Genomic DNA, 14,934 nt, shown 5'->3' with positions numbered 1-14,934 from the left:
GCCATGCCAGGAAAATATCTAGTGATACCATAGTTTCCATGATACAACGATATACAACTTTACAAAATTTAATTTTGTATATGTCAAAACATTATAATAGATTTATTGGTGTTCACAAGATGCGTGTTTACATTCCTTAGAATTTTCAAAACTAAATTTGAAATAACAAAGAGGAACGAAAAAGCTAAATTGCTATGTGAATAGTGTCATCGTGTTTGTCTTTATGTGACACTCTTCATGTTGGGATCTCTCTTTTTTGTTTATCTAAAGATATTTCAAATTTGGTTTTGCAAGTCATATGCAATGTAAATATAGTACTTAAATTTGAAAAGTGACATCATTCTATCAAATAAGAATGGAATGTATCAGTTCATATGTTCTCCACTCAACCCGTATGTGAATCCAAGTCATAGTAAAGCTCACTAGGAGTTTCAATAGCAGGAGCAAAAGAGGTCACTAGGATAAAAACGACCATGTATACCAATTAAAAAAAAGGACTATGTAATTAACGAAGAATCAGCATATTCCTTTTCATATTCTCGCGCCTCCCATTTTCGATTTTCGTTCACACACCCACAAACCGCGAAATGAAAAGAGGAGAAAGGCAGCCAAAAAGAAGAAGCGCGAAGCCACAGCGGAACTCCCCGCGCTCTGATTGGTCGATCAACCGCTCCCACGGATCACGCTCCACCGAAGCAATCCCCACCGCCCCACCTCGAAGATCCAACGGCTGGCAGCCTCGCACGTCGCCTCACCCGGATGGCGCCCACCTCCCCGGCTCCTATAAAACCGTCGCCCTCCGGCGATCAGCATTTCAAAGCAAGCATCACCACCAGCCACAGCAGCGCTCGTTCCCGCCGCCACCACCGCGCCGGAGCAGTTCGTCGGAGGAGATGGCCGGAAGGAAGGGAGGCGACAGGAAGAAGGCGGTGAGCCGCTCCGTGAAGGCCGGGCTCCAGTTCCCCGTCGGTCGCATCGGGCGCTTCCTCAAGAAGGGCCGCTACGCGCAGCGCGTCGGCTCCGGCGCCCCCGTCTACCTCGCCGCAGTCCTCGAGTACCTCGCCGCGGAGGTAACCGTCTCTCCCGAACGCCCATCTCTCTTTCGTCGTCTCGATCGATCGCGCTGCTCGAACTCTGCTTTGTTGCTCTCGACACGGACCGGTCTCTGAATCTTGTTCTGTTTTCCTTTCCCCCCTATTAGGTCCTGGAGCTCGCCGGGAACGCCGCCAAGGACAACAAGAAGACCCGCATCATGCCGCGCCACCTGATGCTCGCCATCCGCAACGACGAGGAGTTCGGGAAGCTTCTGTCGGGAGTCACCATCGCCCACGGCGGCGTCCTCCCCAACATCCACTCCGTGCTGCTCCCCAAGAAGGCTGCCGAGAAGGCCGAGAAGGCTGCCGAGAATGCGGAGTCCTCCAAGTCGCCCAAGAAGAAGAAGCCCGTCGCCAAGAAGAATGCCGCCGCCGACGACGAGGAGTAGGGTAGCGTAGGCTACGGTTCTGCATAGTTGTGTAGCGCAAGTGTCGTGTTTTCAGAGATGGGGGGATGTGTTTTGGGTTAGAAAAAGTCGTGTGTTTGTAGTGCTGGTTCACAAGACAAAACATCTGGGTGTGGTTGAGTTCTAGCTAATGGAAGCCGAAAACTGAATCTCGTTGCCCTTTCAACCGCTGTCAATTTCTCTTGTTTGTATGCCAAAAATCACTGCTGATGCTTTACTGGATGTTTTTCTTGATGCGCCTGTTCGATTTCCTTCGTTTCTTCAACATTTTCTCTTTGTTTGTTGATATTGAGGGCCTTCTTGCAATAACTTGGTTCAGCGAGGTGCGAATCGTAATCTTTGTAGTGTCGTTATGATCTGGGCGAAGTGGATTTGGGGATTATTTCTAGGGTTTGCAGACGATGTTCAATTGGAGAAGCAAAGTGACGCCCCATGCCGTTCTTGTCGGAACAATCCTGAATCGAGGCGCCGCTTTCTCCTCATGCTCCAAATTGTTCGTCGGAGGTAACGATCTCTTTGCCGTTTTGTGTTTGTTCGTGATCTGGTGTCCTTCCAGTTTAGATACGGTAGATTTGCGAACATGCTTAGGAAGGTAGGTTTAATCCTTGCTGATTGTGAACCATCCTGCTTGCTAAATGCCTCCATTTCTAATTGAATGTAAATGTTAGGAAGAATCCGTGTGAATAATTTGGGTTTCATGCCAGATTGTGTGAATCTTACTGCATTCCTGTCTGACATGGTAGTTTGCAGTCCACTTAGGAATATGGGTTCCATGCTAGCTTGTGAATCATCCTGCTCTCTGACTGCAAGGGAAATGCAGTATTCTGGTGAATTTCGTGCAAATATTCCCTCCTGTTTTAACTGAATGTAAATGTTAAGAGGAATCTGCGAAGATTTAGCAGGGTTTCTGGCTTATATCAATGGTTCATTTTTTTTATGCTCTCCTGTCTGTTCCACTGAAAGTTGAGTTCAGGTCTGTCCTATGACACCAATGAGATTGCTCTCAAGGATGCATTCTCTCAGCATGGCCATGTCATCGAAGGTACTGATCTATCTCTTCTTGATATTCTTGGTGGTCGATTTGTGATTTTGATTGATTAGAGATTGACCTGTAAAACTGATGTATGTGTGTGACAGTGAAAGTGATATGCCATCCTGTGACGGGAAAATCCAAAGGATACGGTTTTGTCAAGTTCTCTTCAGAAGATGAAGCAGCTGCAGCGTTGGAGAAGATGAGCGATGAGGTAATAATGTGCTTCCTACAAGTCAAGTTCCTGCAGGATAGTATGCTGCGCTCGGTGCAGTTTTTATCCTTTTGGTTACACAGCTTTTCTACATGATAATTGTTTCATTTTCAGGTGCTTGATGGTAGGAACATACGGGTGCACTACGCAAACCGCGGATGATCCTCTGTTGCTGCTGCTGCTGATGACATGAGCAAGGTGCTTACTCAATACCGTTTCTTGTGTTCGGACTATGTGATATTAAATCATGTATTATGTATGTTAAATTTGTGATGTTTAACAGTTCATGTGCTGGTCTTAGAACTGGAATATGTCATCAAGTCCCACGGGCAATACCTGTTCATCCAATAGTGAAGTGTATTATGTATTCAGAGTGCCACTGGCTCTGTTGGCTAGAGCTTATCTGTGGAACAGTTATATAGCAGGCAGCAGTAATTTGAGTTTAATCAGGGTGGTTTTACCAAAGAGAGTCGTATTTCTTCAAGCACACATGATTCACGAGGGGGAATTTTTTCTTATGAACCATCTGATATTTAACTCAACTAGCCAATCATGTAACACAAGCGAGCCTCCTTTGTTTGGTATACTGCCTTCAAGGAGCCGTAGGCCTGTAGCTCAACTAGTATAGGAGTAACAAAGAACTGGAATATGAACGTAAATGTTTATATTGTAAATTTTCCAATAGTTATTGTTAAATTGCAGGCCATCATGGTAAACTGGACTATTGGAGTCCCCAGGTAGTAGTTTCATGATGCTCCTGATGGCTCTCAGCAAAGCGAAGCTGGCCTGTAAACCATTCATTCTAAGAAGAGGGATAAATGAACATAATAGTTATTTCCACTTAGCAGGCATGATATAATTTGAAAACTAAGCAATATAAACAGTGTCACATGCCCACCTTTTTTATGCCAAACTTTGCAGATGAGTGGTTGAAGCAATCATTCTTATCCATGAATCAACAATTTCATAGTTGGGGGGTCCTTCAGTATGCACCCCAACAGTTATACTTGCCTCGATCGGACAACTTGGTTCACTTGCTTCTATTGTTGTTTATGAACGTTTCAGTGGCAGATGTTGATTTGATGTTGCCACCTATAGAGAGAATGAACAGTATGAGTCATTAATACGCTTACTAGTATCTGTTACCACAGCTTTCTCATGTAAATGAGCTTGAAAGTTTGTGTGCATATTTACATGGCTGTTATGAACTGGCGTTATCAGTTCACAGTTCTATGATAAGAATGATCATTTGGTTCTCCTATGCAGGTACAAGCTGGCAATCATAGATGCTGATGAGGAAGATCATGATGTTGGAGATTCGGTTGGCAAGCGTGCCGACATGCTGGTTGTGCAGTCGTAAGGGTTGGCTGGAGCATTTACCGCTTGAGAGATGAAATCTTACTGGGAATATTATGCCCTGGATGTCACTATCATTTCGCCGAGATGACATTTTATTTTAAGTTGTATAAAATCCCATCTGGAATGCTGAATAATCCTGCTTGTTGATTGCAATCGCAGCACATTATTCTTGTTAAATTCGTGCAAATATTGCCTGTAGTTTGAATTGAATCGAACAATCTGTCTGGTTTCATGTGCAATACTGTCTGAACATTTATATGGTTCAGGATTTTTGTGATCCCCTGTTATCTGTTCCACTGACTTGAGCTACAGGTCTGTCCTACCACACCAATGAGATCGGTCTCAAGGATGCATTCGCCCAGCTCGGCGGTGTTGCCGAAGGTACTGATCTATCTATCAGTTCTGGATCTTCTTGGTTGTTGATCTGTGATTTTTGGTTGATTGGAGATTGACCTGTAAAAATAATGATTATGTGTGACAGTAAAAGTCATGTGCCACCCTGTGTCGAGGATACGGTTTCATCTAGTTCTCTTTGGAAACTGAAGCTGCTGCAGCATTGGTGAAGATGAGAGCGATGAGGTGAGCTGTGCTTTGTACATCTTTAGATATAGCACATGTGAAGTTCCTGCAGGATAATAAGCAGTGCCCGGTGCAGTTTTTATCCTTTTGCTCGTGCTAACCCAGATTTTCTACATGGGAATATAATTGTTTAATTTCCAGGTGCTTGATGGTAGGAACATACGGGTGCACTAATCAAACCACAGATAATCTGCTGCTATTGCTGACGACATGAGTAAGGTGCCTATTCAATATCGTTTCTGTGATGTTAAATCATGTATTATATAAAACTTTGAATGTTGAACAGTTGGTGCCCTGATCTTAGAACTTGAATATGTCACCAAATCCCAGGAAAATAGCTGTCCACTCAGAAGTGATTATGTATTTTGCAGCATGCTAAATCATGTACATTATGTATGTTACTTAAATGTGTGATGTTTAGCAGTTCATGGCCCTGATCTTAATACTTGAATATATCATCAAGTCCCAGGGAAATTATCTGTCCATCTAGTGGTGCATCATGTATGCTGCAGCAAGTGTGGTTTACTGTAACTGTTCAGAGTGGCACTGGCTCTGTAAATTTGAGCTTATGCCTGGCAAATTTATATAGCGGGAAGCAGTAAATTTGAGCTTAATTTGGGCAATTTTACCAACAGGAGAGTTGCATGTCTCCAAACACTCATGATTCAGTAGAGATTCACAAATGGGAAAATTATATTATGAATCATCTCCTATTTAACTGAACCAGCCAGTCATATAACACAAGGGAGCAAGAATAAAATGCATTCTGTATCTAGTTCCTTCAAGGCTTGAGAATTTAGATGATCTGTAGCTCAACTAGTATAGGAATAACACAGAACAGGAACCATAACGTGCACACTGACAATATAACTTGTCCACATTTTTCGTTGACATCATCAAGCAAGTGACAAGGCACCCTATCATCATTCATCAAGCAGCATTGTAAAATGTAAGTAGGATAAAGATTTCTTTAATACAATGATTGAAGTTCTGCACAATGCATATTAGTTACTAGAAGTTAGAATACAAAACTGGCATGGGACCCCGAATGACCTCCCAGGTAGTATACAAGGCAGGAACTCAGCCATCTCCATTCTTCATTGTTGTCTGACTTCCACAAGCAAAGAAAAATACCAAGTAAAAGATAGTGCCACTCTTCAGTACACATAATAATTGGCCCGAACTCTGAAATCAATTACTTGTTGCAAGAGCTAGACTAACTAGGCGTCTATCCACATTCACACACCCGTTGGTACTATCTCCTCAGGTCTCTTCTAATCTATAGACTAATCTAAGCGTCAGCGCTTGTATGAAAAAATTGTGCATCAGAGCTACTGATCAGAAAGATACCCAGACAGACTCTCCTGGCTCATATAAACCTGTTAGTTTCATGATGCTCCTGTTGGCTTTCAGTAGAGTGACGCTGGGCTATAATCATGCCACAGGTCTTCATGTTAGCTTCACTAAAGTGAAGCTGAGCTTGGTTTGCTTGCTGCAATTGTTGTCTATGAACGTTTCGGTGGCAGCGCTCAGATTTGAGGTTGCCAACTAGGGAGTGAACAATATCAGTTACTAACAGTTTTACTGTCGTTTGAAGCTATAACTATCTGTATGGATATTATGGTTTTATTACTGCTGATTAACCGTCTCATGTAAACGTGTCTGAAAAAAATAAAGAAACATAAAAGGTTACATGTGCATTTTTCCGAAAGCTCTGTTATGAACTGGCGTTCTCAGTTCGCATTTATATGATGATATCATTGGTCACCAGTTTCTCCTATGCAGATACAAGGTGCCAATGCTGCTCAAGGTACAACTGGGGAGACGTGGTTGACGAACGCGCCGATGTTCTTATTGTGCAGTCATGTCAGTTGGCTGGAGCATTATTCACCGTCAGAGAGATCAGATCTTATTGGGAGATCTTATGTCGTGGATGTCACCGTATAACGCTTTCCCTTTTGCTGATCCGCATTTCATTTGTTAAGGTTCAAAACTTGTTTTTTGCCGATTCGTTTGCCTATCATGAATCAAGCTGAGAAAGTGAGAAGAATGAGTTGCTGTCGCAAACGCTGGCGTCGAGGCTGCTCGACTGCAGGGACAAGCTGAAGAAGCAGATACACAAGCTACAAGAGAAGGTGACGGCGACGGAGTCGTCTCCCGAGTCGGCAGCGTCCAGGGGTGATCTGTTTGGTTGATGAGGGAGGGGACCCTATAACTTTGAACTTTGAGCAGCTGCTGATGCTGTAGTAGGCTAGTGTTTCTGTTTGTTGGTTGGTCACTGAGGTGTGACTGACTGACTCTGCTATGTACGTACCATATCGTTTTGGCCGTCGGCGTTGTAAATAGCGATAACTTGGATTACCGGTAGTGGCTACGCGTAGGAGGGCAACATGTGGAGTGACGGTATGGTTACTGAAAATGTATTCGGACCAGCATCAGTTGGACGAACAGAGATGAAAAGGCTTCGTCCAAGTCATCAGTGCGTAGCATGCCTGAAGCAGCCGGTACTGGCTATGTAGTGGGAATCGCTTGGTGTTTTGAATGAATTCAGGATTCTTCAGTCTGGCATCAGCAGGTAGTTCTGATTGACACGAACAGTCGATTTGTTTGGGAAGTGCTCGTAGGTGATCTTCCCGTTTCTGTCAATCTCCTAGGTGGAGGCACAAGGAAAGAAGCAACGTGTGTTCGTTCTTCCCAGTGATTTCTTACGCCCCAGGTGAGTACATTTTGGAGTATCATTGATTGGCTATTCCTAGAATTTCAAAAAATGTTTGTTTAAGACTTTTTTTTTTTGTAATGACACTGTGCTGTAGAGACGGGATAGGAGGAGGAGTAATTGAGACTGACTATGGAGGTTCCTTCCCGAGGCACCACCGCGCGTAGATTGGCTTGGCAGAAACGCAAGGACAGTGGCTGAGACGGATTCAAACTTCGAATTTCGAAAAGGAGGCGCCTCTCCCCTGCCCTCTCCTGCCGTTGATCCCTTCCCTTCCCGCAGCTGACACTCCCTCCTTTCCTCCCTTCCTTTCACCAACACCTGCAAGCAAAGCTCCAAAGCATCCATGGCGAGCACCTCTTCCCTGCTGGGCTGGCTCTCACGCCACTGCCCGCTGCCTCCCTCCTCCTTCCCCTCCTTTCTTCAACCTCCAGTCCCACCAGCCATGCCGCCCTCCTCGTCCTTGGGCCACCATCCGTCCGCGGCCGCCCATCTTTCCACAGCCGGCAGCAACAGCAGCACCTCCTCTGACGAAGACAGGATGCAGGGTGTTGGAAGCAGAGATGGAGACGGCAACAATGAGGAAATCCATGGCACGGATCCGTCGGAGGAGGTCGGAGGGGGATTCAAGCTCACTACAGCAAGGGTCTTCAGCGAGGTCCTCAGCGCAGTTGGGTGGCACTCGCTGCCTTCATCCTCCTTCCCTCCCTTTACTCAATACCTGCAGCTGCAGGCTACAGTGCCATCATCCATGGCCACGCCCAAGCCGCCCCCCTCCCCGTCCTTGCACATCTCTGAAGCCGACCTTTCCGGCGGCTCCCAGAGCCCAGTGCATGCCGAACCTGCTGCAGACGTGGCGATGATCATGAAGGTGAAGCTGCCAGGCTGCCGCCGCCTATGCAAGATCAGCAACACCTCTTCCGGCCAGGACCAGCTGCAGGGCGTTGGGAGCAGCAGCTGGGAGATGGAGGAGCCCATGTCCACAGGGGAATTCGAATATGAAGACGACGACATCAAGGAGGTGGTGGAATACCATGACACCCAGGCGGTGGTGTCGGAAGAACTTCCGGACTTGGAGATGGAGGCCACCGTCGGAAGCGGGAAGCCGCCATACAATCTGCAGGATGTTGGAAGCAGCAGCCGGGAGATGAAAGAGCCCACGTCCACGGGGGATTGTGAAGACGACGACGATGTCAAGGAGGTCTTGGAATACCATGACACCGATGCGGCAGAGGAGAAAGACAGACTTCCAGACTTCGAGATGGTGGACACCGTGGCAAGCAGCAAGCCGCCGTACAAGCTCCCGGCAAGAATATTCAACAAGCTCTATCCCCACCAGCGCGAGGGGCTCATCTGGCTCTGGTCTCTCCACTGCAGGGGAACCGGTGGGATCCTCGGTGACGACATGGGACTAGGCAAAACCATGCAGGTCCATTTCTTCCTCTAACCCATTGATTGATTCATTATCAACAAGAGGCTTTCTCACCTACTTCTTGCTTAGAGTTAGAACTTAGAAGGTTCATGTGGATGTTTGCTACTACTACTAGCTAAACTGAAGAAATTACTGTGAAAAAAAATGCATCTTCAGTTTCTGCATTCATCGAACCCATGCATTTATTCAGTCTCCTTAAATTAATTGATCATAGATTGATTCATTATAGCAAGGCATGTGAATGTGTAATTGTGTATCAGTGGGTCCTTTTTTTTCCCTTATACTACTTATTACTGATAGGAAAGATCGGCCAGGAAGGTCTTTGCTTACTTCTTAGCCTTGTGGATGTTCACTACTACTAACTATGCAGCAGAAATTATTATGTGTGAAAACCTGCATCTTTAGTTTTTGAATTATGGGACTGAAACCAACTATCTTCTGACACGAGAGAAACATCTATTTGTTGATATTACGTGCTTACTTGTACTTGTTTCCAAGCTAGTTACGCGCTCCGTATCTTCAAATTGCATTGACAATGGCCTGTTTCCTTGCCACAATATGTTTTTAATATCAAGTTGGTGATGCAATATCCTGATGAGAGACTTGCATCCTTTTATCTTGCAGGTTTCTGCCTTCCTTGCAGGGTTGTTCCACTCTGGTCTAATAAGGAGGGTGCTAGTCGTTACCCCGAATATGGTTCTCACCCATTGGATCAAGGAACTATCAGTCGTCGGCCTCAGGCACAAGATCAGCACGTAGGATCCCCTATTTCCTCAAATCTATGCAGGTCAAGTCCTGACATTGCTGCTAATGATTCCTCTTTCTTTTTATTACAGCTACTATGGCCCCAAAAAAGATGTTCGTCACTATGAGCTGCAACATGTCTTCAAGGTTTGGTTTGGTTTCCTAACATGGATGTCTTCTTGGTCATTCCTAATCTCGCCTTCTATCCTAACAGCCAAATTCCAGCATAGATTCATTTTCGCATAACCGCCATTTAAAATAATTTATAGCTTGTTATTTCAAGACACAAGACATTTTAATGAGTCATATATCGTCTTGTACAGGAGGGAGGCATCTTGTTAACAACGTATGATATGGTCCGAATAAACTACAAACAGATAAGGGGTGATTTCTATGACGAGGAGGAGGAGGGGAAAATGTGGAATTATGTTATTCTTGATGAGGCACATTTGATCAAGAACCCGAAAGCACAAAGATCCCAATGCTTATTGGAAATACCTTGTGTCCATCGGATTGCCATCAGCGGAACACCTATACAGAATAACTTGAAGGTATCACCAAGCTAAATTTCCTAAATCCTCGTGCTTTAAATGCTCCTATTTACTTTGTCCTCATATTACTAATGAAAATAAGCATGTGTAATCTCGTAGGAAATGTGGTCGATTTTCTCTTTTTGTTGCCCGGAAGTCTTGCCTGATAAGGATGAGTAATTTACTTACTCTCTCGGTTTCCTGCAGTAGTGACGTTCCATCTAGTGTTATTTATTTCTCTATGTTTTGGCAGGTTCAGAAAAAAGTATGAAGTACCTATCTATGAAGGAAATGACAAGAGCGCTAGAAGTCTAGCGAAGGACATAAGCTCAGACGTAGCAAAGGTGACTGTCTTTTTTTTTTTTTGCTGTGTTTATGTCCAAGAGATAGATGTACCCAAAGCCTATGCCCATTGCTATTGTGGCCGGACAACATTAGTATCTACACATTGTTTTTTCTTGCATTTGCTAATTTGTCATACTGGCAGTTTAGTACTGTAAAATGTTTGTGTTTCATATTTTCCAATGTGAATTAAGTTGGATATTAACTGAGTTCTGTTGAGAAATTACTTTCTTGACATTAGGATTCTGTGGATAAATCAAAAGTTGGACATTAACTGAGTTCTATGATGCACAAAATTTATCCATATATATTAGCTAAGTAGTACTTTCATCTCCGATTTGACATGTGAAAGCAATTTTATAACTGAACTGCATTCGAATTCCAGATTATCTAATGTCCACTTTCAATTGAACCATGGGAGGGCAAGCCGTTAGATTAAGCAATCCTAATTTATTTCATTACGTTGTGGAAATGTTGCTCATCCTTCTGGATTATTACTTGAGGACAACTACACAAAAACTTTTTATAATTCTTGTTTGGTACTTGCCTTTTGTTCACAGGAATTAAGAGAACGAATAAAGCCATACTTCTTGCGTCGTACGAAAAGTGAAGTATTCCTTGAGACTGGTTTGACAGATGATAAACAGCTTCCGAAGAAGAATGAGCTGGTTATCTGGCTGAAATTAACTGATCGTCAGGTATGATTTTTGGCATCATTAATAATGGTTGAATAATTGGCTTTTGACGATTTTGCAATTTGTCTGTTTTTTTGGGTGCAGAGGCAGCTATATAAAGCTTTTCTGAAATGTGAACTTGTTCATTTAGCAGCATCGCGAGGAAATCCCTTGGCTGCAATCACGGTAAGCAAAGCTTCAAAGCCTTTTCTTTGCCCAATCTTGTCTACCTTTATTTGTTGTCTTGTTGCTCTCATCTACTCTTTTAGTTCTCTTCATGAATGCTCATCGTATACTCGCTCTAATTCAAATGCCTATGTTTTTATACAACTTGTATCAAAATATAAGGCATGCTTGTAGAAATGATGACTTTTTTGTTTCTCTGTTGTCCTCATTTACCTCTGACTCTCTTCATCGTATATTGTTAAACATGCACACTAACTAGCTATTCTCTCTTATTCCCAAGAAAAATAAATTTCCCTTACTATTAGTCGTTTCCGTTATCTCTGAGCTAAACCAAAAATACGCCTTAAAAAATGAAATGGACAGAGTATATCTTTTATGGGAGGCAGCATCTGCTAATTGTATGCCCTTGATTCATCATTTTTGATGTGTGCATGTTTTTTGGTGCAATCATGTTCGTTTCTTATTTTTTTCTTTTCTTCAACAGGTATTGAAGAAAATATGTGATCACCCACAGTTAGTGACTAAGAGAGATGAGGAAATGGATATGGCTGAAAACAATGATCAGGAAATGGAGATGGCTGAAAAAATGGCCATGAACCTCGGAGATATGCCTCGTGATGATGAGGCAGTGGAAGTCGGCCCGGAAGTCTCATGCAAGTTATCTTTTATCTTGGCGTTATTGGTAAGCATTCTTTGGTGCCCATTAGTTGTTACTGTATTCCGTATTTGTTTGTGTAAACTCAAATGGCTAATGTCTAATGTTGCAGCGGAATCTTCTTGAAGAAGGACACCATGTTCTGATATTTTCTCAGACTCATAAAATGTTAAACCTGATTCAGGTATGCTGTTAGTTTTTGTTTGTATAATTTTCAAATTAAACTTATTATTTGTGTACATTGCTGCCTTCGCATTATCACACACATGATAAACTCTGTTGGTATATTAAATGGGAATTTTCTTCTTACGAAATATAATGATGCTAAATTTATGCTAAATTTCTGTACCCCAGAAGAGACACATCACCTTCCTGTCCTGTTCAATAGTCGAGTAGAATTACTTGAGAGTAAAATTATCTGATAACTTGAGATGTAGCATGAGTTATGGCTTTTGGCATCTTTGATCTACTGATGTCATCGAAGTGTACAAATTCCAGTCTTTGTTGAGTATATCTATTATAAAAAAATGTTCTGAGATATGGATGCTACCTATTTTTCTATGTTGTTTTCACCTAGCTATGGTAGAACTAGGGCCCTAGGTATAACACACTTTCTGTGTCATAACATATTCGACCATTGCAACAGGAAGCTATATTATTAGAGGGCTACAGCTTTTCGCGCATGGATGGCAACACTGAGATTTCTGAGAGGGAAAGGATCGTGAAGGTTTCTGTTCTTGCTTCCCTTTTTCTACGTTGTTTTCTTCCATTGAATGCTATGTTTCTTATGTATTGCGTGTTTGCATATCTAGGATTTCCAAGAGGGCCTTGGAGCTCAGATATTTTTGCTGACCACAAAAGTCGGTGGTATTGGACTTACACTCACCAAGGCAGCTCGTGTCATAGTAGTTGATCCTGACTGGAATCCAAGGTACCTGAACATTGACACATCCTAATTAAGTTATTCCTTTTTGGTTTTATAGAATGCTTGTCACTGCAAGTTTTCTATTCGATAACACAATCTTCCTTTCTACAGTACGGACGATCAGAGCATTGATCGGGTTTATCGAATTGGACAGACACAAGATGTGATTGTATACCGCTTGATCACATCCGCAACCGTGGAAGAAAAGATATATAAAACGCAGGTTTAAATATGATTTAAAACTTTTTAATCCAATGTTTTTCATATGACATATCTAGGCTCCAGCTTTAAGTTCCATACTTCTGCTTCCTCATCGCATAATACTTTTTGCCAGGTCCTCAAGGGTGCTTTGTTTAGGGCAGCCACGGAGAAGAACAAACAGCCACATTACTTCAGCCAGAGTGTACTTATCATGATACCATTATTACTTGTGCTTGCTGGATTTCCTATAAGATATGCAATGGCTAATTTTGTTGCATATCTTCAGGAGATTCAAGATCCTTTTAGTCTGCCGGAACAAGGTTTTGATGTATCCCTTACGCAGAAACAATTGCAAGAAGAGCATGGGTATCCTCTTGACATGTAAGGCATTTGTTTCTTTTCCATTACTTCTGAAGATATCTACAATCTGACTGTTCGAGGTTCCATATATTGTGACGTAATATGAAATGAAACTGGCTTTAATTAGTCCATAGTATAAATCAGTCAGAAAATGCACACCAAAAGTTGAGGTGTTATGCAGACATTTTGAGATACACAAGGCTTTAGTTTTTGATACAATGATATAGGGTACCCAAACGAAAATGTAACAGCTAGTTTTTTGCTGGATATTTTGTCAATTGGTGAGTTGGTGACAATTCTATTTTCTTCGCTCAGAAGTTAATCTGTTTGCCTCTTCTAGAGATGCGCCGTTGAGGGAGCACATAGAGTTTCTGGAGCAACAACCAGGGACAGCAGGTGTAGGTTATCACAGCCTCCTATTTTCAAAAACAGAAGTCCTGCCGATGTTTACTGAGAATAATGCACTGGACAGGTCAGTGCTGCTGCTTGCCTTCAGCCCACAGCATCTTGTCATTCTTTCTAGCTGGTAGAAAGTGGATTGCGCCGTGTTGTAGTTGCAAGGGTAAATATAACCTGACTTTATGCCATGTAGGGGTGCCCATGCTAAGCCAAAGGACGAGTGCTTCACTGCTACAACATGCACAAATTCAGAGATCCCTGAAGAGATGAACCGGCTGACAGAAACCTTCGCGAGCATGGTACGTCTCCTTCAATTTCACAATCAGCTATGTACCTTTGCCTGTCTACAGTAAGCTGAGAAGAATGTATATATTGTGGCTGGCAGACACTGGAGCCAAGGCTGTCCGACTGTGCAGACAAGATAGTAAATGCTTTGGATAATGGAAAGCTGACGGTGGGTGCTGACTCATCGCCTTCGTCGTCCAAGGAAATGATCTACTGACTGGGTCGTTGCTATGTGCATCCTGTTAGAGTTAATTTTGTCAAAAGATCTGTTTTGTGTACTAGGAGAGGCTGAACGTGCATGTGTGCACATCGCATGGCCAGTAGTTTGGTTAATCAGTAGGTGTATTAGGTGTAAGCCAAGTACATGTGCATGTGGAGGGCTGTGAGAAGCAGCCGGATTGCAGCATGGAGAGTCTGCATGCATAGTTAGTTAGTGAGCTAGCTAAAAGCTTGGTCAAGTTAGTGGCCGGGCCACAAGGATATGGAGTGATTCTAGGAGCTGAGCGAGGATTTAGTGGTTAGTGGAGTTTATGGCATGAGTGCCAAACCTTATGTGTGTGTATATATATATTGCATCAAATGAATGGAAAAGGGAGCCGTGAGGCACGGGCAAGACACAATGTAGTCATTATCTTCTCCTTGGTGCTGTGTGTGTGTCAGAGTTTTTCCAACTTTCTTCCATAGCGTTTGTGCTTGAGAGATAGAGAGTTGGAGGTAGAAGAAGAGGGGTTGAGCGATTCAGCATGATCACATCCAAGCTCATCACCAACTGAAGAAAGAGTTCACTGCTTGCGGAATTTTC

General features: G+C 43.1%; 2 protein-coding genes across 2 annotated transcripts; both read left to right on the top strand.

Moving 5' to 3' along the window:
- The first annotated feature begins 893 nt into the window (after positions 1 to 893).
- On the top strand, positions 894 to 4,267 carry LOC124654500 (protein H2A.5-like). Its single transcript, XM_047193500.1, has 7 exons — positions 894 to 1,070; positions 1,202 to 1,413; positions 2,281 to 2,283; positions 2,470 to 2,543; positions 2,639 to 2,745; positions 2,860 to 2,943; positions 4,012 to 4,267. The coding sequence occupies exons 1-6, from the start codon at positions 894 to 896 to the stop codon at positions 2,905 to 2,907; spliced, it is 621 nt and encodes a 206-aa protein (XP_047049456.1). The 3' UTR covers positions 2,908 to 2,943; positions 4,012 to 4,267.
- Positions 4,268 to 7,745: 3,478 nt separating this feature from the next.
- Positions 7,746 to 14,349, top strand: LOC124656554 (SNF2 domain-containing protein ENL1-like). The gene is made up of 17 exons (XM_047195274.1): positions 7,746 to 8,828; positions 9,456 to 9,586; positions 9,668 to 9,722; positions 9,899 to 10,126; positions 10,226 to 10,281; positions 10,359 to 10,449; positions 11,008 to 11,145; positions 11,227 to 11,307; positions 11,792 to 11,989; positions 12,075 to 12,146; positions 12,609 to 12,689; positions 12,775 to 12,893; positions 12,999 to 13,110; positions 13,375 to 13,469; positions 13,789 to 13,920; positions 14,041 to 14,146; positions 14,233 to 14,349. The coding sequence occupies exons 1-17, from the start codon at positions 7,746 to 7,748 to the stop codon at positions 14,347 to 14,349; spliced, it is 2,895 nt and encodes a 964-aa protein (XP_047051230.1).
- Positions 14,350 to 14,934: the final 585 nt, after the last annotated feature.

Source organism: Lolium rigidum, chromosome 5 (genome assembly GCF_022539505.1).
Source record: "Lolium rigidum isolate FL_2022 chromosome 5, APGP_CSIRO_Lrig_0.1, whole genome shotgun sequence".
Classification (NCBI taxonomy): Eukaryota; Viridiplantae; Streptophyta; class Magnoliopsida; order Poales; family Poaceae; genus Lolium; species Lolium rigidum.
This window is presented reverse-complemented; position numbering and strand designations above follow the sequence as displayed.

Bases quoted from the DNA above. Each gene is read 5' to 3' on its own strand.
- LOC124656554 (XM_047195274.1), top strand. From the start codon at position 7,746: ATGGCGAGCACCTCTTCCCTGCTGGGCTGGCTCTCACGCCACTGCCCG. The intron at 10,450-11,007 runs GTGACTGTCTTT...TTTTGTTCACAG, and splicing joins TAAGCTCAGACGTAGCAAAG to GAATTAAGAGAACGAATAAA. The intron at 12,894-12,998 runs GTACCTGAACAT...TCCTTTCTACAG, and splicing joins GATCCTGACTGGAATCCAAG to TACGGACGATCAGAGCATTG.
- LOC124654500 (XM_047193500.1), top strand. From the start codon at position 894: ATGGCCGGAAGGAAGGGAGGCGACAGGAAGAAGGCGGTGAGCCGCTCC. The intron at 2,544-2,638 runs GTACTGATCTAT...TGTGTGTGACAG, and splicing joins GCATGGCCATGTCATCGAAG to TGAAAGTGATATGCCATCCT. The intron at 2,746-2,859 runs GTAATAATGTGC...TTTCATTTTCAG, and splicing joins TGGAGAAGATGAGCGATGAG to GTGCTTGATGGTAGGAACAT.